The sequence below is a fragment of the Crocuta crocuta genome, unplaced genomic scaffold (genome assembly GCF_008692635.1).
Source record: "Crocuta crocuta isolate KB4526 unplaced genomic scaffold, BGI_CrCroc_1.0 scaffold383, whole genome shotgun sequence".
Classification (NCBI taxonomy): domain Eukaryota; kingdom Metazoa; phylum Chordata; class Mammalia; order Carnivora; family Hyaenidae; genus Crocuta; species Crocuta crocuta.
In genome coordinates, this window is record NW_027531897.1 from 122,138 (window position 1) to 145,131 (window position 22,994).

A 22,994-nucleotide genomic window follows, 5' to 3' on the forward strand; every position below is an offset into this window, starting at 1 on the left:
AACCCCAACTAGGTGTGTCCCTATCCAGTTGTTTTGTATAAAGGGATAATTTCTTCACTGGAGGTTAAAAAAATTTTTTTCCTTAAAGAAGAATGGTTTTTTAATAGTTTTTTAATTAAGTTTATTTTTGAGAGAGACAGAATGTGACTAGGGGAGGGGCAGAGAGAGACACACACACACACACACACACAGAATCCAAAGCAGGCTCCAGGCTCTGAGCTGTCAGTACAAAGTCTAATGCAGGGCTCAAACTCTTGAACCACGAGATCATGACCTGAGCAGAAGTCACAACTGACTGAGCCACCTAGGTGCCCCAAGGAAGTTAAAATTTTTTTTTTAATTTTTTATTTCTTTAATCTTTATTTTTGAGAGAGAGAGTGAGAGTGGGGAAGGGACAGAGAGAGAAAAGGAGACAAAGAATCTAAAGCAGACTCCATGCTCTGAACTGTCAGTACAGAGCCTGACACAGGTCTCGAATTCACAAAGCATGAGATCATGACCTGAGCGAAGTCTACTGCTTAACTGACTGAGCCACCCAGGTGTCATAGAAGGTTAAAAATTTTTAATGTTTAGTTTTTTGAGAGCGAGAGAGTGCGCACACACAAGCAAGTACAATTTGGGCGGGGGGCAGAGGGTGACAGAGGATCTGTGCTTGCAGCAGGGAGCTTGATGTGGGGCTCAGACTCCCGAACTACGAGAGGATAACCTGAGCCTAAGTTGGACGCTCAGCCAACTGAATCATCTTGTCGCCCCTTCACTGTAGATTATAGTATTCAGGCAATAATAATAAAAAACACAAAAATCAATGGTGACTTATTAAAGCTTTTTCTGAAGATTTTCTAGGAGTGCTTTTTTTTTTTTTAACCTTTCATTTATATATTTATTTTGAGAGAGAGAGAGTATGCGTGAGTGGGTTTTGGGGAGAGAATCCTCACTGTCAGCACGAGCCCGATGTAGGGCTCGATCTCACGAACCGTGAGATTATGACTTGATAGAAACCAAGAGTCGGACACTTAACCCACTGAGCCACCCAGGCACCCCTGTGAATGCTTTCTTAGTGAGGTTTGCATTATATTACAACTTCTAGAATGATCAGACCTCTTAATTTATCTATATATGGTACTTCATTGGTCTTAGGAGCTGATTTTGCTTGTTAAATGAGAGGTTTACTAATATTTACAACATATGTTTATGTTTATGCAACTCATAGGACATCATAGAAAGATTATACAATTAATCAAATAGTGGCAGATACAGTTTCTTTTATGATTGAAATATCTTGCTAAATACAGAGTCTCTTATTAGGTAATTAGAAATTTTTCTTACTTTGATTTTACTTTCTGAATGTTTATATGAAAGGAAATGAGAAAAATCTAGATTTATAAGTCTTGTTTAACTTCACCATTTGGTATATGAAATTCTTTTTCATCTTTTTTTTTTTAACTGTATTTTTTGAGAGAGAGAGAGAGAGAGCGAGCGAGCTGGGGAAAGGGTGGAAAAAGAGGGAGAGAGAGAATCCCAAGCAGGCTCCATGTTCAGCACAGAGCCCGAAGCAGGGCTTGATCTTATGAACCATGAGATCATGACCTGAGTCAAAATGAAGAGTCAGAAGCTTATGCTTATCCGACTGAGCCACCCAGGTGCTCCTACTTCACCTCTTTTGATGTGTATAATATATATTTTGACTCCTAAGGCATTGAATCTTTTTTCCTCCTTATGTATTTAAATTGATAAATAATCTTGCTTTGAAATGTTCTTTACAGCCTGGTCTAAAGTTCAATGGCCCACCACCACCTCCACCACCACCACACTTCCTGTCATGCTGGCTGCCTCCATTTCCTTCTGGACCACCAGTAAGTATAAAAGCATTCAGATTAAAATTTGCTTTCATACATAGGGAATTAGCAGGACATGGAAATACCATTTTAGACCATCCCTACAGCCAGATCCTAATGGGTAAAAATTTTAACTAAACGTCAGGTTTTTTGGGGTGCCTGGGTGACTCAGTCAGTTAAGCATACATCTCCTGGTTTTTCTCAAAATAAATAAAAACTCCAAAAAATAAATAAATATACAAACCTCAGGTTATTTTTTTAATGCCCTTCTATCCAGACTCAGTGCTCTTATTAACCCCAATATCTGAGCCCTGCATTGCCTGCTCCCTTTCTCTTAGAAGTTGTATCTCATTCTATAGGGAGGTAGCTCCTATTTGAAAGACATAATTATACCATAAAGAAGGATTAACGTTTTGCCCTTCCAGATATTCTGGGACGTTGGCATCACATAGTCCCCATTTCTAATGGTAGACTTTTGGATATCAACAATAGTCTAGATACAGGACACTTTGTGGCAGATGTGTTCCAGTGGGAACAGCACAGTTTTTCCACCCAAGACCTTTACTTGAAATGCTATCTGGATGTTTTGTTGTTTAAATTTCTTTTTAACGTTTCTTTCTTTTTGAGAGAGAGAGCCCAGGCAGGGGAGGGGCAGAGAGAGAGACACACGTTTGTAGCAGGCTCCAGGCTCGGGCTGTCAGCACAGAACCCAGCATGGGGCTCGAACCCATGAACCGATCATGACCTGAGCTGAAGTCAGACACTTAACTGACTGAGCCATCCAGACACCCCTTAAGTTTTTTAAGGAAAACTATAAAAGTATATATACTTGGTTTTTTACCCATAACTTCAAAATGGAACAGAATAATAGTTGAAAAATCAAAACAAAATATCTTAATATTTTACATGATCTTTTATCTTACGATTTTTATTTATTTTGATTTTTTTTCTAAATTTTTTTTTAATGTTTTATTTAATTTTGAAAGAGAGATAGAGACGGCGTAAGCAGGGGAGGGTTAGAGAGAGGAAGTCACAGAATCTGAAGACAGGCTTCAGGCTCTGAGCTAGCTGTCAGCACAGAGCCCGACGTGGAGCTTGAACCCCTGAACCGTGAGATCATGACCTGAGCTGAAGTCGGACACTTAACCGACTGAGCCACCCAGGCACCCCTATTTATTTTAATTTTGTTGGCCTGTTGTTACCAGTTGGCTTTCTCAAAAATGTCAGATTTAAAAAATTGTTTGTAAATAGATAAATGGCATGAAATTTAGGGAAAGATAAACTACCATCCAGCATTTTCTATGTAAAATGGATGATGTCCAGACTTTAGTTTTTGTTTATTGATTTTAACATATATCTTTCTCCATTTCCAGATAATTCCCCCACCACCTCCCATATGTCCAGATTCTTTTGATGATGCTGATGCTTTGGGAAGTATGTTAATCTCTTGGTACATGAGTGGCTATCATACTGGTTACTATATGGTAAGTGATCACTCAGCATCTTTCCTGACAGTCACTTTGTGCTTATGTGACTTTGTTTTGTTTGTGACTAAAAAGTGGTTTGTTACGTTTGGCAGATCATAAGGATTGAAAACTGCCTCAAAGTTTAAAAATATACAACTATTAGAGCACCTGGGTGGATCAGTCCATTTGGGCCTCCCGCACATTTTGGCTCCGGTCATGATCTCTGGTTCATGAGTTCGTTACTTGCATCGGGCTCTGCACTTAAGGTGCAGAGCCTGCTTGGGATTCTCTGCCCCTCCTCAGCTCACTGTCTGTCTCTCAAAGTAAATAAATACATTCAAAAATACACATATATACAACTTTTGTTTAAGGCTTACATTTTCTTGAATTGTCCCTGCTAAATGTAATTATAGTTTATAAAAAAAAAAAATATGTTGGAGCACCTGGATGGCTCAATCAGTTGGGCGTCCAACTCTTGATTTCAGCTCAGGTCATGACAATCCCTGGCTTATGGGATTGAGCTCATGTCAGGCTCTGTGCTGAGCATGGAGCCTACTTGGGATTCTCTCTCCCTCTGCTTCTCTCCCCTGCGTGTTCTCTCTCTCTCTCTCTCTCCCTCCCTTAAAAAAATAAAATTTTTTCATTTTACTAGATTATGCTGATTATACATTTAATGCCACTCTTTTTAAATTATATTCCAGTCTCCTTTGTCTTTCTGTTTTAATATGAAACAAAATGTATTGCAAGAAATAGAAAAAGAAAGAATAATAGCTTGAAAAAAAGGAAGAAAAAGGTATTAGGTTCTTTTTGTGCAGAGAGGAAGGCCTAAAATGATACATATCAGGACTGAGGCTCCAAATTTACCGTTTTATACATCAATCTGTTTCACACATGTAGTATTGTGACTTTGCAGGAAATTTTTGAATTTTTGAAAGGAAGCTGTTATGCCATGATAACATTATGATGTGATATTATATACTTGAAATTCTGGTTAATGTGTGGAAGAAAATAAACAATTGACTCAAAGATAAAATTTTTTAAATGTATCATCTGTACGTGCTCGCATTAATATATTCTTGGGGGGGCGCCTGGATGGCTCAGTCAGTTAAGCATCCGACTTTGGTTCAGGTCATGATCTCCCGGTTCTTGGGTTTGAGTCCCACATCGGGCTCTGTGCTCACAGCTAGCTCAGAGCCTGGAGCCTGCTTCAGATTCTCTGTCTCCCTCTCTCTCTGACCCTCCCCTGCTCATGCTGTCTCTCTCTCTCAGAAATAAATAAAACATTAAAAAAATTTTTTTAAGCTATTCTTGGGATGCATGGGTGGCTCAGTCATTTGAGCGTCCGACTTTGACTCAGGTCATGATCTCGTGGTTTGTGGGTTTGAGCCCCACGTCGGGCTCTGTGCTGACAGCTCAGAGCCTGGAGCCTGCCTCGGATTCTGTGTCTCCCTCTCTCTGCCCCTTCCCTGCTCACACTGTCTCTTTCTCTCAGAAATGAATAAACATTAAAAAGAAAAACAAAAAGCTATTCTTGAGGCTCCTGGGTGGCTCAGTCATTTAAGCATCTGACTCTTGATTTTGGTTCAAGTCATGATCTCATGGTTTGTGGGTTCCAAACCCCTGTTTGGCTCCACACTAGTGCTGTAGAGCCTGCTTGGGATAGTCTCTCACTTGTTCTCTCGCTCTCTCTCGCTCACTCTCAAAATAAATAAACTTTAAAAAAAAAGTTAAAAAAGAATAAAAGCTATTCTTGAGTCATTGTATAAACTTGGTATATTTGTATCGTATGATGAAATTCCCCTTTTAATGACCAAAAAGATAATGGAAAGTAACAAATTAACAGTTTATAATTTGAGATCAATCACCTAACATACTAAGCTTCCCTTTTCTGCATTTCATATTTCTCTGCATATATTTTTACTATGAAATATTTGGGAAAATATTATGTATAGTATATAAAATATTGATGTAATTTATGTTTATTTTTCAGTTTTTTAGAAGGAAAGAGAGTTCTTTTACCCAGATGGGCCCTATTTGGACCATTTTCAGGTTCATGTTATACATAGGTTCAATCTTTGTATTGAAATATGTATGCAGAGGTCACCTGGTGGCTCATTCAGTTAAGCCTCAGACTCTTGATTTCGGCTCAGGTCATTTTCTCACAGTTCGTGAGATCGAGCACTGCATTGGATTCTACACTGACATTGCAGAGCCTGCTTGGGCTTCTCTCTCCCTCTCTCTCTGCCGTCCCCTGCTCTTGCTCATGCTCTCTTTCTCAAAATAAATAAACTAAAAAAAAAAGAAAGGAAGAAACAAGGGTGCCTGGGTGGATCAGTCTTTTAAGCATCTGACTTTGGCTCAGGTCATGATCTCACAGTTCATGATTTCTAGTCCCTTATCAGATGTGCTCAAGCCCTGCTTCAGGTGAGCCCCACTTCTCTCTCTCTTTACATCTCTCTTTCTCTCTGTCTCTTGCTCACTTATGCCATCTCTTTCTCTCTCTCTCAAAAAAGAAAAAAAATAAATACGTATGCAGAAAAGTGCATATAGAAGAAGTGAACAGCTTGATTTAAAAAAACATCATAATCCTAATGCCTCCTCATCACTCACTACTAACACCTTTTCTAAGGATCACCATTTTCATACCTTCTAGTGTCATAGATTAATTTTGCTCTTTTTTGAACTTTTATGATTAGAATTATACATACACTCCTTTGTGGCTGGTATATTTTGCTCAACACTTTGTGAGAGTAATAGATGTTGTCTTGTATAGTTGTAACTTTGTTGTGTTCTATTGCATGAGTGTACCATGATCTGTTTATTTCTTTTAACCATTGATGGATATGTGGCTTGTTTCCAGTTTGGAAAATAGCATTGCTATGAGGAGTTGTTGTTGTTGTTTTTGAATAATTAAGCTTTATTGAGATATAGTTTATGCGGCATTCAATTCACCTTTTAAAGTATACAGCTCAGGGGTTTGGGTTTTTAGTATATTCACAGTTACATAGCCATAACTACAGTCATTTATAGAGTATCTTCATTGTCTACCTGCATCCCCTAAAAAAACAAACATGTGCCCCTTTTTCCCCAAACTTGCCAGGCCTAGGCAATGACTAACCTACTTTGTGGATTTGCCTTTTCTAGACACTTGGGATAAATAGAATTGTATTAAATGTGGTCTTTTGTTTCCTTCTTCACTTAGTGTAATGTTTTCTAGATCCATCCGTGTTGTAGCATGTAGCAGTACTTCATTTTTTTATTGCTGAATAATAATCCATTGTGTATACTACATGTTTTCTGTTTGGGTTATTTCTGCTTAGGGTCGCTACTGAATAATGCTGCAGTGAGCATTCGTAGTCAAGGTTTTGTGTAGGTGCATGTTTTCATTTCTCTTCCATATACGCCTGCAAATAGAATTGCTAGGTCATGTGGTGTGAGAGTTTACCTTGGCAGATAACCAAGACAAAATACAAGTGCTTTTGTTGTTGTTTGTTTGTAACTTAAAAAAAAGTGCAGACTTAAAGAAAAGTTGTGAAAATAGTAGAAGAGTTTCTGTGTATCCTTCACCCGTTTTTTCCAAGTGTCACCTTTGTACCACTTGAGGTTTCTTAGTCTCCTTTATTTCATACTTATTTGTCTTTTTTTCTTTGTTTACGTGTGTATGTATTTTTCCCTGAAATAATTGAGAATCCGTTGCAAACATTATACCCCTTTACATTTAAATGAGGTATGTTTCCTAAAATCAAGAACACTCTATTATACAACCTTAGTATAGTTACCAAATCAGGAATTAAAATTTGTATAGTTCTGCGATCTCATCTTTTGGCCTTATTTGAATCTTGCCTGTTGTCTCACAAATGTCCTTTACAAGAGAATTAAAAATAGCTTTTTTTATTAAAATTTTTTAAAATATTTGCTTATTTTTGAAGCAGAGAGTGTAAGCAAGGGAAGGACAGCAAGGGAAACACAGAATCCGAAGCAGGTTCCAGGCTCTGCTCTGTCAACACAGAGCCCAATGCCAGGGCTCAAACTCACAAGCCATGAGATTATGACGTGAGCCGAAGTCAGCCGCTTAACTGACTGAGCCACCCAGGAGCCTTTTTGATCCTGGATTAATTGAATAATTGATCCAGGGCCATGTGTTACATATTATTGTTCTATCTCTGGACTTTTACATGGTTTGTTTTTTATATTGTTCTTATCATACCATTTGTATTGCTTTATAACCATTAAGAATATATGTATTTTTTGATTACAGATGATACATGAATACATTAATTTGTAACAATTGAGCAAATTTTTTTTAATGTTTTATTTATTTCTGAGAGAGAGAGAGAGCATGAACAGGGGAACATCAGAAAGAGAGGGAGACACAGAATTGAAAACAGTCTCCAGGCTCTGAGCTAGCTTTCAGCACAGAGCCCGACGCAGGGCTCGGACCTACGAACCGTGAGATCGTGACCTGAGCCAGAGTCAGACGCTTAACCGACTGAGCCTCCCAGACGCCCCAACAATTGAGCAAGTTAAAGATAAGACAAAATTCCCATTGATGACTGAAGTTAGTCCCAGTTCCTACCCTTTTCCATAAGTCTCTTATATAGCCTATCATATCTACTTGTCTGCCTTCCAGTATGTGTGAGTGCTGCTGAGAAATGTATTATTTTATGTTAATCTTTCTTGATCTACAGACATACTCTAAGCATTTAGTCATAAGAATTTAGTTGGCAGTTTGCTTGTCTTACTCGTCAGTCTGTGTTGGTGACCGTTTTAGTTCTGTTCAGCTAAACTTAGTGACCATTTATTTCCACTACATTCTCTAGAACTTCTCTGTCACATTGTTTTTCACCTTGCCTTCACAGCCAGACTTCAGAGTTCTCTCTAGTCCCTTCCCTCACCTCACTGCACCTTTTCAGTCCCATCCGGTGCACTTCCGTCTCCCCCAGTCTGCTGAGATTTTACTGCAGATTGCTACATCAGTGGTCTTTTCTGTTTTGACCTCTCTTAGTTCTCAGCAACATTTTTATACATTTGTGTACATTTTACACACTAACCGTGAAATCATGACCTGAGCTGGACTGAGCCACCCAGGTGCCCCTGTTTTACCTTTCTACATCCAATTTGTAGGAAAAAGTATTGTTGTCTATTTCCCAACAGATCCCGAATCAGTGCATTTTACTTTTTCTCCACTTCTGCTACACCATTGAAGATATTATTATCTATTTTTAAATTCAGATATAATTTGTCCTTTAAAAGTGTACATTTTAGGGGAGCTTGGGCAGTTCAGTCGGTTGAGTGTCCAACTTCGGCTCTCGTCAAGATCTCGAGATTCATAGGTTCAAGCCCCACGTCAGGCTCTGTGCTGGCAGCTCAGAGCCTGGAGCCTGCTTCCGATTGTGTGTCTCCCTCTCTCTCTGCTCCTCCCCCACTCATGCTCTCTCTTTCTTTTTTATAGTGAGTAATTCTTTTACAAACATTTGTGTATAAAATTTTGTATGGACGTAAGTCTCAGTTTTCTTGGGTGTATATCTGGGAGTAGAATTGCTAGCTGAGAAGTTTAGAGGAAGTCCTAAGCTTTTTTCTAAAATGACTGCACCTATTTACCTTTTCCTTGTGATGTAGGAGGGTCCCTTTTTTCTCTGCCTTCTTGTCAATACTTAGTATGGTCTCCCTGTTTGATTATAACAATCTTAATGGGTGTGAAGTGATACCTTATTGTGGATTGTTGTTTTTAGTTAACTACAGTGCAATATTGGTTTCAGGAATAGACTTACTGTGATTTTAATTTGCATTTTCCTAATGACTAAGTGATGTTAAGCATATTTTCATATGCTTGTTGGCCATTTGTTATATCTTCTTTGGAGAAATAATCACATTTTTTGCCTGTTTTTGTTTTTATTTGGGCTGTTTATCTCTTTGTTGGTGGTTGTAATAGCTCTTTAGGTAATAGCTATTTACTTAATGTCTGAATAATAGGGTATTAATTATCTCTTATTTTTCTGCAGCAGATCCCAACTACTCTTTTGCTTTTAGAATGATGCATCCCCCGTTCCCCCCGCCCCACCAAATCCATCCTCCATATAGCAGCTAGAAGTGATACTCTAAAATGTAACATAGATCAGATCTATCCCTTTAAGACCTTCTGATACCTTCTAATTGCACTTAGGTTAAAATCAAAACTGTATCTTGGTTTGCAGACTATTACATGATGTATATACTGCTGACTTCTTACCTTAAAAATTTTTTTTTTCAATTTTTTAATGCTTTTCATTTATTTTTGAGAGAGAGAGAGACAGCATGAGCTGGGGAGGGTCAGAGATAGTGGGGGATACAGAATCCGAACACAGGCTCCAGGCATTGAGCTAGCTGTCAGCACAGAGCCCGATGCAGGACTTGAACCCACGAACCATAAGTTCATGACCTTAGCCAAAGTCGGACGCTTAACCGACTGAGCCACCCAGGTGCCCCACCTATGTTTTATTCTATGCTCTTCCATTCTTATGAGGCTGGCGTCTCTTCTTCAAATATATACCAGGTTTATACCTTCCTCAGGGACTTTGTACTCCCTGCCCTTTATGCTGGAAACTTATAACCCAGATTTCACTTGACTAGCTACTTGTCTTTCAGAGCTCAACTGAAATTTCACTCTCTCAATTTAATCCAGAAGTGATAGGCTCACATGCTTTATCATATCACCCTACTTAGAGTCTCTGTGTGGCATTTATGAAACCTGATTTTCCTTACCTGTGTATCTGACTCTCCAGTAGAATGTAAGCTCCATGAGAGCAAGGACCTTGTCTCTCTTGGTAACTCTTGGCTGTCTATCATCTGGTATTGTCCCCTGGTTCCTGTTCAGTGGGGTTCAGAATAAGTTCATAGTTTGCTGAATGTTGAACATTAACAAGTTTTTCCTCTGATAATTAGATAACCATTTTTATATATAAAGCTTCTTGTAGATTATTTCCTTTTGGTATCTGGAAGTACTATTATTGGGTCAAAAAGTGTAAACATGTTAATAGCTTTTAATACTGCTGACTGGCTTTCCACAATTCTTATTCCCATGTGTCTTACCTCTTGAAAACATCTATTTTAGGGGCACCTGAGTGGCTTAGTTAAACATCCGATTTCGGCTCAGGTCATGGATGATCTCACGGTTCGTGAGTTTAAGCCCCATGTCGGGCTCTTTGCTGACAGGTTTGGAGCCTGGAGCCTGCTTCTAATTCTGTCTGTCTGTCTCTCTTTCAAAAATAAATAAACATTAAAAAGAAAAGAAAAGAAAACCTCTATTTTTGCCACAGCCTTAAATAGTTATGTACCTGATTTTCTACTTTGATAGTTCTAGCAACCATTAAAGAATAGGAACATAGTAACATTTTGAATATATTTAAATTGAAGGATGACATGGATGAAAGTTAGACTCCATTAGTTTGTATTTATAAGCTCTGCTATTACAGGTACCTGATTGTGCTGTGTTACTAAAGCCTAGCATATTTGCACTGGAATTTTAATTATGGTCTTTACCATGAAGTTGCACATGTTTCCATTTTGTACATGAATTCAAGCTGCAGTTTTGGGGAAGCAGCCTTGTCCAGAATTAGGTGCCTTAAATTCAATGCCAGCTATGACTAACTTGTTCCTGAGAAAGGATCTTTACTTTTCAGGAATATTATTTGTATATCTGTATACCATACAATGTAAACATACATTTACATTCAAAAGTGCGAAGAAATTGCAGTTTCCTGCATCTTGTAGATGTTGTCTCTTTGAAATTGTTACCATTAAAAACAAGCCACTACTCATTGTCAGGTTCTCTAACGGCTGAAGTATGTTTGAGCCACCATTGCCTTCAGCTAGTTTTCTTAAACACTGCTTCACAGAAACACGAGCTAGACAACTTCTCCGTTGGCAGCCTGTTCTCCTAAGAGCAGCTAGATAGGATTTGGGTCCAGCTCTTAATCTCTAGAAATCCACGCAAGATGCAAATGACTTAAGAGTAATATTCTTAGAATAATATAAAGTAGGCTGTAACTTTGGTTCTTATTAAGAACAATTCACTTTTAATACATCTTATGGCCTCTAAGACATAGATTAATAATGAAGTAGAAAGTCAGTATATGTATACATATATATATACATATATTATAATATATATACATAAGGGAAGATAGAAGATGTGGAAGCCAGAAGAGACAAATAGGACCTTTGGGTTAGGTCTGACCAGGGAAAACAATAAGTATTTGAGTATTGATGATCTTGTTTTATTTTTTAACTTATAAAATATTCTTTACGGAGCGCCTGGGTGGCTCGTTCGGTTAAGCGGCTGACTTCAGCTCAGGTCATGACCTCACAGTTAGTGGGTTTGAGCCCCATGTCGGGCACTGTGCTGACAGCTCAGAGCCTGGAGCTGCTTCAGATTCTGTGTCTCCTTCTCTGACTCTCCCCCACTCATACTCTCTCTCTCTCTCTCTCTCAAAACTAAATAAACATTTAAAAAATTTTTTTCTAAAGAATGTTTTAAGTAAATAAGTAAATAAAATGTTCTTTAGTGTGCATTCTTTAATGGTTTTATTTTAATAAATTATTGTGACACAGTGTATATTTTACTTGACAGAATTAAGGTGTAAGTTAGCTCAGGAATATATCACTGGACACAGTGAGAGAAGAAAATTTCTTTTTTTTATTTTTTTAACATTCATTTTAAAAAACAATTTTTTTAAATTGAGCCCCAACATGGTGCTCAAAGCCACGAACCGTGAGATCATGACCTGAGCAGAAGTTGGACGCTTAACCGACTGAGCCACCCAGGTGCCCTTAATTTTTGAGAGACAGAGAAAGACAGAGCACAAGTCGGGGAGGGGCAGAGAGACGGGAAGAAGAGAATCAGAAGCAGGCTCCAGGCTTTGAGCTGTCAACATAGAGCCTGACGTGGGGCTGGAACTCACGGACTGCAAGATCATGACCTGAGCTGAAGTTGGACGCCTAACCAACTGAGCCACCCAGGTGCCTCAAAAGAAGAAAATTTCGTAATTACATCCTAATAATTATGTACTTTAGGAACACTTAAAGCTTTTATTTATATTTTGAGAGCACAACAGGGGGAGAAGCAGAGTGAGAACGTGACAGAGGATCTGAAGTGGGCTCTAATGCTGACAGTAGTAAGCCAGATGTGGGGCTCAGACGCAAGTCAGAAACTCACCCTACTGAGCCCCTTGGGTGCTCCTCTTTAGGATCACTTTTAAAGCATGTTTGAGGGGCGCCTGGGTGGCTTAGTCGGTTAAGCGTCCGACTTTCGCTTAGGTCATGATCTCGCGGTTCGTGGGTTCGAGCCCCGCGTTGGGCTCTGTGCTGGCTGCCAGCTCAGAGCCTGGAGCCTGTTTCAGTCTGTGACTCCCTCTCACTCTGACCCTCCCTTGCTCACGCTGTCTCTCTCTCTCTCTCTCCTAGAAATAAATAAAAAACATTTAAAAAAAATAAATAAATAAAGCATGTTTGAAGGCCATAAACTTATTTTCTAATGTTTTGTTAAGTAATTCTATTTTACTAATTCTAGTAAAATATCTTTTATGAAACAAAGTGTTTATTCATATCTGCATAAAATGCGTATGCTTTCGTTTAAAATTCCTTTGTTTCCTTACAGGGTTTCAAACAAAACCAAAAAGAAGGACGGTGCTCACATTTCAATTAAGAAGTAAGTCTACTGTTGTAGTCTACATTATAGTAAGTCTACATTATAAAAGTGAATCTTACTTTTGTATGAGTTTCAGTTTGTGGAAAATATATCTTTAAAAATGGAAATGTTAAAAAACAGGAAAGCTAATGTAAAACTATTAAATACATTTTATTTTTAATTCAAGTACAGTTAACATTGTTATTTTAGTGTCAGGTGTGCAACACATTGATTCAGCAGTTTTACACACTACTCAGTGCTCATCACAACTGTACTCCTAATCACCTTTCCCCATTTCCCCTGTCCCCCCACCCACCTCTCCTCTGTCAATTACAAGTTTGCTCTGTATATTCAAGAGTCTGTTTTTTGTTTATTTTTTAATTTGATCCTTTGTTTTGTTTCTTGAATTGTACATATGAGTGAAATCATAGGGTATTTGTCTTTCTCTGACTTCACTTAACCTTCATTATACTCTCTAGATCCATCCATGTTATCTCAAATGGTAAAGTTTTGTTCTTTTTTATATGGCTGAGTAATTTGTGTGTGTGTGTGTGTGTGTGTGTGTGTGTGTGTGTGTGTGTATACACATCACATATTTATCCATTCATCTGTTGATGGACACTGGACACTTGCGTTGCTTCCATATCTTGACTATTGTAAATAATGCAGTAAATATACGGATGCATACATCTTTTTAAGTCAGTGTTTTCATTTTCTGTTTGTAAAGTAAACAGCTACTAGTAGAGTTACTGGGCCATATGGCAATTCCATTTTTAATTTTTTGAGGAATGTCCATACTGTTTTCCCACAGTGGCTGCACAGTTTGCATTCGTACCTAGAGTGCATGAGCGTTCCTTCTTCTCTTCATTCTCATCAATACTTAAAATTTCTTACGTTCTTTATTTTAGCCATTCTGACTGGTGTGAGGTATATCTCATTCTGGTTTTGAGATGCATTTCCCTGATGATGAGTGATGTTGAACATCTTTTCTTGTGTCTGTTGACCATCTGTATGTCTTAGGAAAAATACCTATTCATGTCTTCTCATTTTTCAGTTGGAGTGTTTAATTTTTTGATGTTGAGTTGTACATATTCTTTATGTATTTTAGATATTAAGCCCTTATCAGATATATCATTTGTAAAAATCTTCCATTTGATACTTTGTATTTTTGTTGGAGTCTTTCACTGTGCAGAACCTTTTTATTTTGGCATAATCCCAGTAGTTTATTTTTGTTATTATTTCCTTTACCAGAGATTACATATCTAGAAATAGGTTTCTACAGCTAATGTCAGAATGATTATGGCCTATGTTTTCTTCTGGGAAATTTATGGTTTCAGGTCTGACATTTAGGTGTTTAATCCATTTTGAGTTTATTTTTCTCTTCTTTAAAAAAAATTTTTTTTTAATGTTTTATTTATTTTGGAGAAAGAGACAACGTGAGCAGGGGAGGGTCAGAGAGAGAGACAGAATCTGAAACAGGCTCCAGGCTCTGAGCTGTCAGCACAGAGCCTGATGTGGGACTCAAACCGTGAGATCATGACCTGAGCCGAAGTTGGACGCTTAACTGACTGAACCACCCAGACACCCCTAGTTTTCTGTATGGTGTTTTCTGTATAGTGTACAAAAATGGTACAGTTTCATTCTTTTATATGTAGCTGTTCAGTTTACCCAGCACCATTTGTTGAAGACACTGCATTTTCCCCATTGTATATTCTTGCCTCCTTTGTTGAAGATTAATTACCATATAAGCATGACTTTATTTTGGGCTCTCAGTTCTGTTCCTCTTATCTATGTGTCTGATTTTGTGCTAGTACCATACTGTTTGGATCAGTACAGCTTTGTAGCATATCCTGAAATCTGCAGTTGTGATAACTCCAGTTTGTTTCATCTTTTTCAAGATTGCTTTGGCTATTCCAAGCCTCTTGTGGTTCTATCCAAATTTTTGGATTATCTGTTCTGTTGTATGGAAAATGTTGTGTATTTTGATAGAGATTACATTAAGTTTGTAGATTACTTTGGGTAGTATGGATATTTTAATTAAATTAACTCTTGGCATTCCATGAGCATGGAATATTTTTCTATTTTTGTTACCTTCAATTTTTTTCGTCAGTGTCTTACAGTTTTCAGGTACACAGGTTTTTAAATTCCTTAGTTAATTTTATTCCTAGATATTTTATTGGTTTTGGTGCAATTGTAAATGGGATTGCTTTCTTTCTTTTTTTTATTTTTTTTATTTTTTTTTAATGCTTTATTTCTAGGAGAGAGAGAGAGAGAGAGAGACAGCATGAGCAGGGGAGGGTCAGAGAGAGAGGGAGTCACAGACTCTGAAAGAGGCTGGCAGTCAGCACAGAGCCCGACGCGGGGCTCGAACCCACGAACCACGAGATCATGACCTAAGCGAAAGTCGGACGCTTAACCGACTAAGCCACCCAGGCGCCCCAGGATTGCTTTCTTAATTTCTCTCTCTACTAGTTCATTATTAGTGTATAGAAATGCATCAGATTTTGTATCCTGTGACTTTACTGAATTCATTTATCAGTTCTAGTCATTTTTAGTGCAGTCTTTAGGGTTTTCTACATATAGTAATATTAAATACATATGATGTCAAAACAGTCTGATAAAAGGTTGATCTACATGCTCTCTAGAATTGTCATGATATCAGAGTGTCATCTCAGCAAATACTTGGTTAGTGGTGTGGAAATCAAAGCATCTTTATAGTAAAGAGATTCTTAGAATTGCTGGTGATATTGCTCCCACTGTGATGGGACAGTCAGCTTGGTATCTGATTTATGAGGCAGTATGCAATACACAGAATTGCCTGTGAGGTATTTTGGTGAAAAGAGGGTAACTGGAATTTAATCAAGCCTATAAGATCTGCTTCCCATTTACTGGAAATAATGGGATAGAGCAGCAAGTTAAATGACCTCACAAAAGAAATGATCAGATAGATCCAGAATGTGAAATGCTTTAGTAGATAACTGGTCTCCTTTCTTCAAAAAGTTAGTGAAAAGAAAGGAGCGCCTGGGTGGCTCTGTCGGTTAAGTGTCCAACTTCATCTCAGGTCATGATCTCACGGCTTGGGAGTTTGAGTCCTGCATCAGGCTCCATGCTGACAGCTTAGAGCCTGGAGCCTACTTAGGATTCTGTGTCTCCCCCTCTGTCTCTGCCCCTCTCCCACTCGCTTTCTGTCTCTCTCAAAAGATAAACATTAAAAAAAATTTTTTTTGTTAAAAAAAAAGGTGGGGAAAAAAAGGCATGGAGCAAGTAACTGCTCTAGATTAAAAGTGGCTTGGAAGACAACAGCCAGATGCAGCGTGGTATCCCTAGTTGGAATCTGGTTTGAAGAGCCATCTGTAAAAGTCTTGGGGATGGGACGCATGGGTGGTTCAGTTGGTTGAATGTCTGACTCCTAATTTCAGCTCTGATCATGATCCAGGGGTCGTGGAGTCCCTCTTGAGCCCCACATCAGGCTCTGTGCTGACAGTGCAGAGCCTGCTTGGGATTCTCTCTCTCTCTCTCTCTCTCTCTCGCTCGCTCGCTCTCTCGCTCTCTCGCTCTATCTCGCTCTCCCTCCCTCCCTCTCCCTCTGCCCTCCCCCCCAATAAAGAAATAAACTAAAAAAATGATTTAGCAAAATGTGTATGTGCACAAAGCACATATGGCTGTTGAGTATAAGTGGTGTGCACATGGATGTTTATTGTACTGTTTTTTCTATTTATGTTCTAAAAGTACGTAAGAAAAATGTTCAGTATTTTTAAACTAATCAAAGCTGTGTGTCTGTCATTGTATTCCTTTTTCGTGTATTATTTTACACTTTCCATATTCATCTATATTTGATATGGATGCCATGATGGCATTTTGTGCACATATGTGTACCCTCACTTAACATCAAATTTTTTTAATTATTGTTTTTTGTAATGTCTTATTTATTTTTGAGAGCAAGAGAGACAGATCATGAGTCAGGGAGGGACAGAGAAAGGGAGACACAGAATCCAATACAGACTCCAGGCTCTGGGCTGTGAGCACAGAGCCTGATGCAAGGCTCAAACCCACAAAACCGCGAGATCATGACCTGAGCCAAAGTCAACACTCAATCAGCTGAGCCACTCAAGCGCCCCTTTGCCTTTTTCATAATAGTGTAAATCCTCCTCAGATGTTTTTTGGTTAGTAAAAACAGTTGTTGCTAGTGTAAGTCTTTGGTAAAAAGTGGAGTGGCCTAAAACTTTAGAAAAACATGGGCATCCTTGTATTCTGTTATTCTTTTAATTTTATTTTAAAAAACTACATTGGTGGGGTGCTTGGGTGGCTCAGTTGTTTAGGCGTCCGACTTCGGCTCAGGTCATGATCTCATGGTTAGTGAGTTTGAGTCCCGCATCGGCCTCTGTGCTGACGGCTAGCTCAGAGCCTGGAGGCTGTTTCGGATTCTGTGTCTCCCTCTCTCTCGGACCCTCTCCTGCTCACACTCTCACTCTCTATCAGAAATAAATTTTAAATAAACTTTAAAAAAATAATAAAAATAAAAAACTACATTGTTGCTTGTTCAATAGAGCAATCTGATAGGAAATTTTTTTTTAGTTTTTTTTTTTTTTAACGTTTATTTATTTTTGAGAAATGGAGACAGAGTTGTGAGTGGGGAAGGGGCAGAGAGAGAGGGAGATACAGAATCCGAAGCAGGCTCCAGGTTGCTGACCTGTCAGCACAAAGCCTGATGTGGGACATGGGGCTTGAACTCACAGACTGTGAGATAATGACCTGAGCTGAAGTCAGATGCCTAACAGACTAAGCCAAGCTGGTGCCCTGGAAAATATATTTAAATGAAGGAAGTAAGATGCAGAAATGTGTTATGCTACCTGTCATTTATGTAAATACACATTTGCATACATGTATGTGTGTGAATTGATAGCCACCTCAGGGCTATACTCAGGTTATCTCTGAAGAGGGAGTAGAACGTGAGGGAGACTTCACAGAACACACTCGGTTTTGTTTTGTTATAGTGTGCTGTGTACATTTATTGACAGTAAAAATAAATATATAATTGAAATAGACCTGATGTTTCATGATTATTCCTTCCAACTCTTTAAATTTTTCATTTTTATAGGTGATTCATACAGTGTTCTTTAATAGGTATGTGCTTTTTCCTCAGAATTTTTTGGAGACTCCTCACTGCCAGTATATAAAACTGTTGTGTTTTTTTTTAAGTTGCATGATACTTTTATATATAGATATTGAGCTCTTATGGATGGAATTTTAGGTTGTTACCAGTTGCTTGCTGTTTAATGCTACAGTTCATATTCTTTTACCATATCTTTTTGTAGATGTAAGAACGCATCTTTAGAATTACATAAATAGAATCTAGGATTCTAATCTGGATTTAGATTCTAGAATTAGAACTGCTAGATTGAAGAGAACATGTGTCTATATTTTAATAGGTTTTTGGCATGTTGCTTTTCAGTAGACACTGTATTAATTTATGTTCTCACCAGCATTGTTTGAGAGCTCTTGTCTCCCACATTCTTACTCAGTAATCGATGAGACCTTTGGATCATTTTCAGTCTAATAGAAATAGTTCTTTAATTGTATTTACAATGTTTTATAGATCATCTTTTTGTGTGTTTAAGAGCTATGTGTCTTATCCTTACTGAAAATTATGAATATCATCTTTGCCCACTTTTTAACTGGGATCTGTGTTTTTCCCTTTTTGTTTTGCAAGAAATCTTTATATTTATGGAAACCATCCCTCTGTGATAGGAGTTGCAAATACTTGTTTTCTAGTTTATCATTTATCATTTATTTGACCTCGCTTTTGGTGGTAGAGGTTATTGTCATTTTGACAGAAATGTTTGCTCTCCTTTATCTGTATGATTATTTCCCCTTTATCATTTTAGATATTTTATCTACAGTCAGTTCTTATTATCCACAGATTATGTATTTGCAAACTTGCCGGCTTGCTGAAATTTCTCTCTCATGCCCAGGTCAAGAAATACGGCGCTTTCGCCGTCAGTCACGGACAAGTGCAGAGTGGCAAAACATTTGAGTCCTCTGACACAGACCCTCTCAGCTGAGGTTGAGCAGGGCTCTGTCTTCACGTGTCATCTCCTGCTCTAAACAAGCATTCTTTGCTCAGTCTTTTTAGTGTTACATTATGCATGTTTCTATGCCTTTTGATTTCACTCTTTAAAGTGGACACCAAACATTGTGCTTTGTGTTCCCAAGTGTAAGAAGGCTGTGATGTGCCTGTCAGGGAAAATATATGTGTTAGGTAAGCTCCATTCAGGTGTGACTTAGTGCCGTTGGCTGAATTTCAGTGTTAATGAATCATCATATTAGGAGAGCCTGGCTGGCGCAGTCATTAGAGCATGCGACTCTCGATCTCTTGGTCATGAGATTGAGCTCCACATTGAGCACGGAGATTACTTAAAAAAAAATGGCACCTGTAAGATCAATATATATCAAGTAACGTGCATTTCATCAGAAACACACATTTTAAAAGGTTAGAGATTGGTCAGTTGATAACAGTGTGACCAGAGTCTCCCTGAACCCAGCCCTGTATTTCTTCTCGGAGCATTGGCTTAGTATTCACAAATTTATTGTTTTTAGTGACTTTTTATTTATTTTAAACAACAGTGTTTTTAAGTTTATTTGTTCATTATTTATTTATTTTTGAGAGAGAGACTGAGAGAGAGAGAAATTGGAATGGGCAGAGAAAAAGGGAGAAAGGGAGAATCCCAAGCAGATTCCACGCTGTCAGCTCAGAGCCCGACATGGGGCTCTAGTTCATGAACCCTGAGATCATGACCTGAGCCAAAACCAAAAGCCAGATGCTTAACTGACTTAACCACCCAGGCACCCCTGTTATGACTTTATAGAACATAACTACCATGAATAGTGAGAATTGAGTCTATTTCTTTTCAAGTCATTTTACAGTTTATGTAGAATACATAGTGAAAATAACTTTGTTAGCAATTTCATTGAGAATTCAAATACAGCAAACCTAAGTTTTTACTCCATCTTTTCCCAGTATTTAATTCATGTGGGTGTATATCTGTGTGTATCTAAAGTGGGTAATGTTTTGTTTGTTTAGTTTTGAGAGAGAGAATCCCAAGTAGACTCCATGTGGTCTGTGCAGAGCCCAGTGTGGGGCTCCATTCTCACGAACCGTGAGATCATAACCTGAGCCAAGACCAAGAGAGTCGGATGCCCAACTGACTGAGGCACTCATTGAGAGAGAGAGGGAGAGAGCACTAGAGTGGTGCAGGGTCAGAGAGAGAAAGACACACAGAATCCAAAGCAGGCTCCAGGCTCTGAGCTGTCAGCACAGAGCCCGACGTGGGGCTCTAACCCACAGAGCATTAGACAATGACCTGAGCCAAAGTTGGACACTTAAGCCAACTAAGCCATCTAGGTGCCCAAGTGGATAACATTCTTTAGATGCAACATTAGTTGGTATGCATGAACCTGAATATATTTAGCTTATAAATACTGATTCTAGATTTCAGATACATTTGTACTATGTTCTAGTTTATCATTACTTTGATTCTCATGGATTTCATAAAAGCACAGTACTTTTGGGGCGCTGGATGGGTGAGTCGTTTGAGTGTCCTACTCCCGATCTCGACCTAGGACTTGATCTCATGTTTTGTGATACTGAGGCCCCCCCCCCCATGTCAGGCTCTGAGCTGACAGTGTAGAGCCTGCTTGGGATTCTCTCTCCCTCTCTCTCTCTATCCCTACCCCACTTGTACATGCATTCTCTCTCTTAATAAACCTTTTAAAAGAAATTCTGTTAGGACAGATCAAATACCAGTGCTCCTTAATTTTTTTTTTTAAATCTTTTTAATGTTTATTTATTTTGAGAGAGAGAGAGACAAAGCATGAGCAGGGGAGAGGTAGAAAGAGAGGGAGCCACAGAATCTGAAGCAGGCTCCAGGCTCTGAGCTGCCAGCAGAGAGCCCAATGTGGGGCTTGAACCGATGAGTGAGCTCATGACCTGAGCCAAAGTCAGACGCTCAACCAACTGAGCCACCTAGGCGCCCCTCTTTAAATTTTTTTTTAATCTCTCACATTTACTCTTCCAAATGAGTATCACAATTTATCTATTTATCCCATAAATATTGAATTTAGTATTGCATAAAGTCTATATTAGCATATTTTTATTCTAGTTTTGTTTACCATGGTGAGTATATTGCTGTCCTTTTTTTTTTATATAAGAAAGTAAGTTTTTAAATTGCGTAATTATATCTAGACCCTTCTCCCCTCTAATTCAGGTGCAGCTCTCTCCCAAGGAGAATGCTATTTTGATGCGCCATCATCGATGTGAATAAAATTTCATGTTTTTCTTCATGAACTGTTGGTTGTGTGGCACAGTCGTCTGCATTGCCCCATGTTGCCTGTGACTCAGGCTTAAATAACCAGCCATGTATTTCAAGGGAATAATCAGTTTGAGGAAGTCAGCAGTGGTAATGTGAGTAAGTAAAAGAAACTCAAAGTCACACATAGTGCAGAAAAGTCAATCTGTGAAAATATCGACTGAACATATTTGTATATTGTACCTTAGTATGTTAAGCTTTTTATTAATGCCTTTAAAAATAAATGATAAATTTTTTTAACCTTGACTATATGAGTATTTTTCTTTAGAAAATAAATGGCGAGGTAACTGTCTAATAACGTAGGAAGAGAGCTACTCAGAGTTATTTGGAGGAAAGGTTGGTATTGTAAAGACAGCACCCACTGTAAAACTGTTGCCGATAATCCAGACTCAGGAAACGAAGCTTCTCTGAAACAGAGTGTCCCGGGACTAGACCTGGTCAGCCAGGAACCATAGCTCTGTTCCATTTCTTGGAAGTCACACAGTCATTGCCTCACATGGTTGCCCTAGCTCTTCTGCCCTCATTGCTATCTTGGGGTCCATCTACCATCCATTTGACTCTATGTCTGTCTGTCACTTCACATTCTCGGAGAGGTAGAAAATCCTGCTGTTTGACTGAATCTAAGCATTGGTAGCCATGCACCTGGGATTCTCCCTAGTCCATTTAGCTATGGGAGAAGAGGTTAATATCAAAAGTTCTATTTCTTTCAGAGATTTTGACTGGACACACTAAATATGTCTAACCTATTTGTAGCTGCCCAGTATGTATTTATGGAGCAAAATGGATATTCAATTCCTGGTAAGTAAGCTTCACAGAATGGGATATTCAGTGGCTTAAGCTTTCTGGTATCGGTAAGTAGATTTTTCTTTTTCATAATAAACAGCCCGTATTTTATACATTCTGCATATTTCCATTGCCCAAGTAAGTGTGCCAGGTTAAATTCAGTTATGAAGGTAGCTTATTTGCTTTCAGTGACATTTTTGGATCATACCTCTTTTAATACCTAATGCAGTTGGAATATGGTTGCAGCTTCTGGCAAATCATTCATCTCAGCAGTTATTTATTCAGTTTTGTGTATATGCTTAGGTCTCTTCTACATGCCTGGAGATGGCAGTAAACCAAATAGGCGACAGTTCTGCTTACAGTGGTGGGGAACAGTAGTAAACAAGCAAGATGTAGAAGGTGGCAATAGTAATACATGCCACAGACAAAAATGAAGCAGGAAAGGGGGTTAGGCAGAATGTATTTGGAATGTGGATGCCTTTTTTTTTTTTTTTTTTTTTAAGTTTATTTTTAAAGAGAGCAAGTGAGCAAGAGGGAGACAGAATTCCAAGCAGGCTCCGTGCTGAAAGGACAGGTCTCAATCCCATGAACCATGAGATCATGACCTGAGCCAAAATCAGGAGTTACTTACCCTACTGAGCCACCCAGGGACCCCTGTGGGTGCTTTTTTAAAAAGAATGGTCAAGGGAGCACCCGGCTGGCTCAGTCAGTAGAGTATGCAACTCTTGATCTCAGGGTTGTTAGTTGAACTATAATTTGGGTACAGGAATTACTTAAAATTTTAAAAAGAGAAAAAAAAAGAATTGGTGACATATGAGCAGAGATGTGAAGAAAATGAGAGCCATTCACAGACAAAGAACCTAAGCACAAGTCCCTAAGA

At 38.6% G+C, this 22,994-nt stretch overlaps 1 protein-coding gene across 2 annotated transcripts in view; it reads left to right on the forward strand.

Moving 5' to 3' along the window:
• Positions 1 to 21,577, forward strand: part of SMN2 (survival of motor neuron 2, centromeric) — a 41,248-nt gene extending 19,671 nt beyond the window's left edge. The window contains exons 6-10 of one of the 2 annotated variants that reach the window (XM_077773533.1): positions 1,764 to 1,853; positions 3,209 to 3,319; positions 12,936 to 12,986; positions 18,064 to 18,089; positions 21,230 to 21,577. In XM_077773533.1, the coding sequence (XP_077629659.1) occupies positions 1,764 to 1,853; positions 3,209 to 3,319; positions 12,936 to 12,983 (249 nt within the window). In that variant the 3' untranslated portion in view covers positions 12,984 to 12,986; positions 18,064 to 18,089; positions 21,230 to 21,577. The remainder of the gene's footprint in view (positions 1 to 1,763; positions 1,854 to 3,208; positions 3,320 to 12,935; positions 12,987 to 18,063; positions 18,090 to 21,229) is intronic. The other variant, XM_077773532.1, reaches the window with a different exon arrangement.
• The last annotated feature ends 1,417 nt before the right edge of the window (positions 21,578 to 22,994 follow it).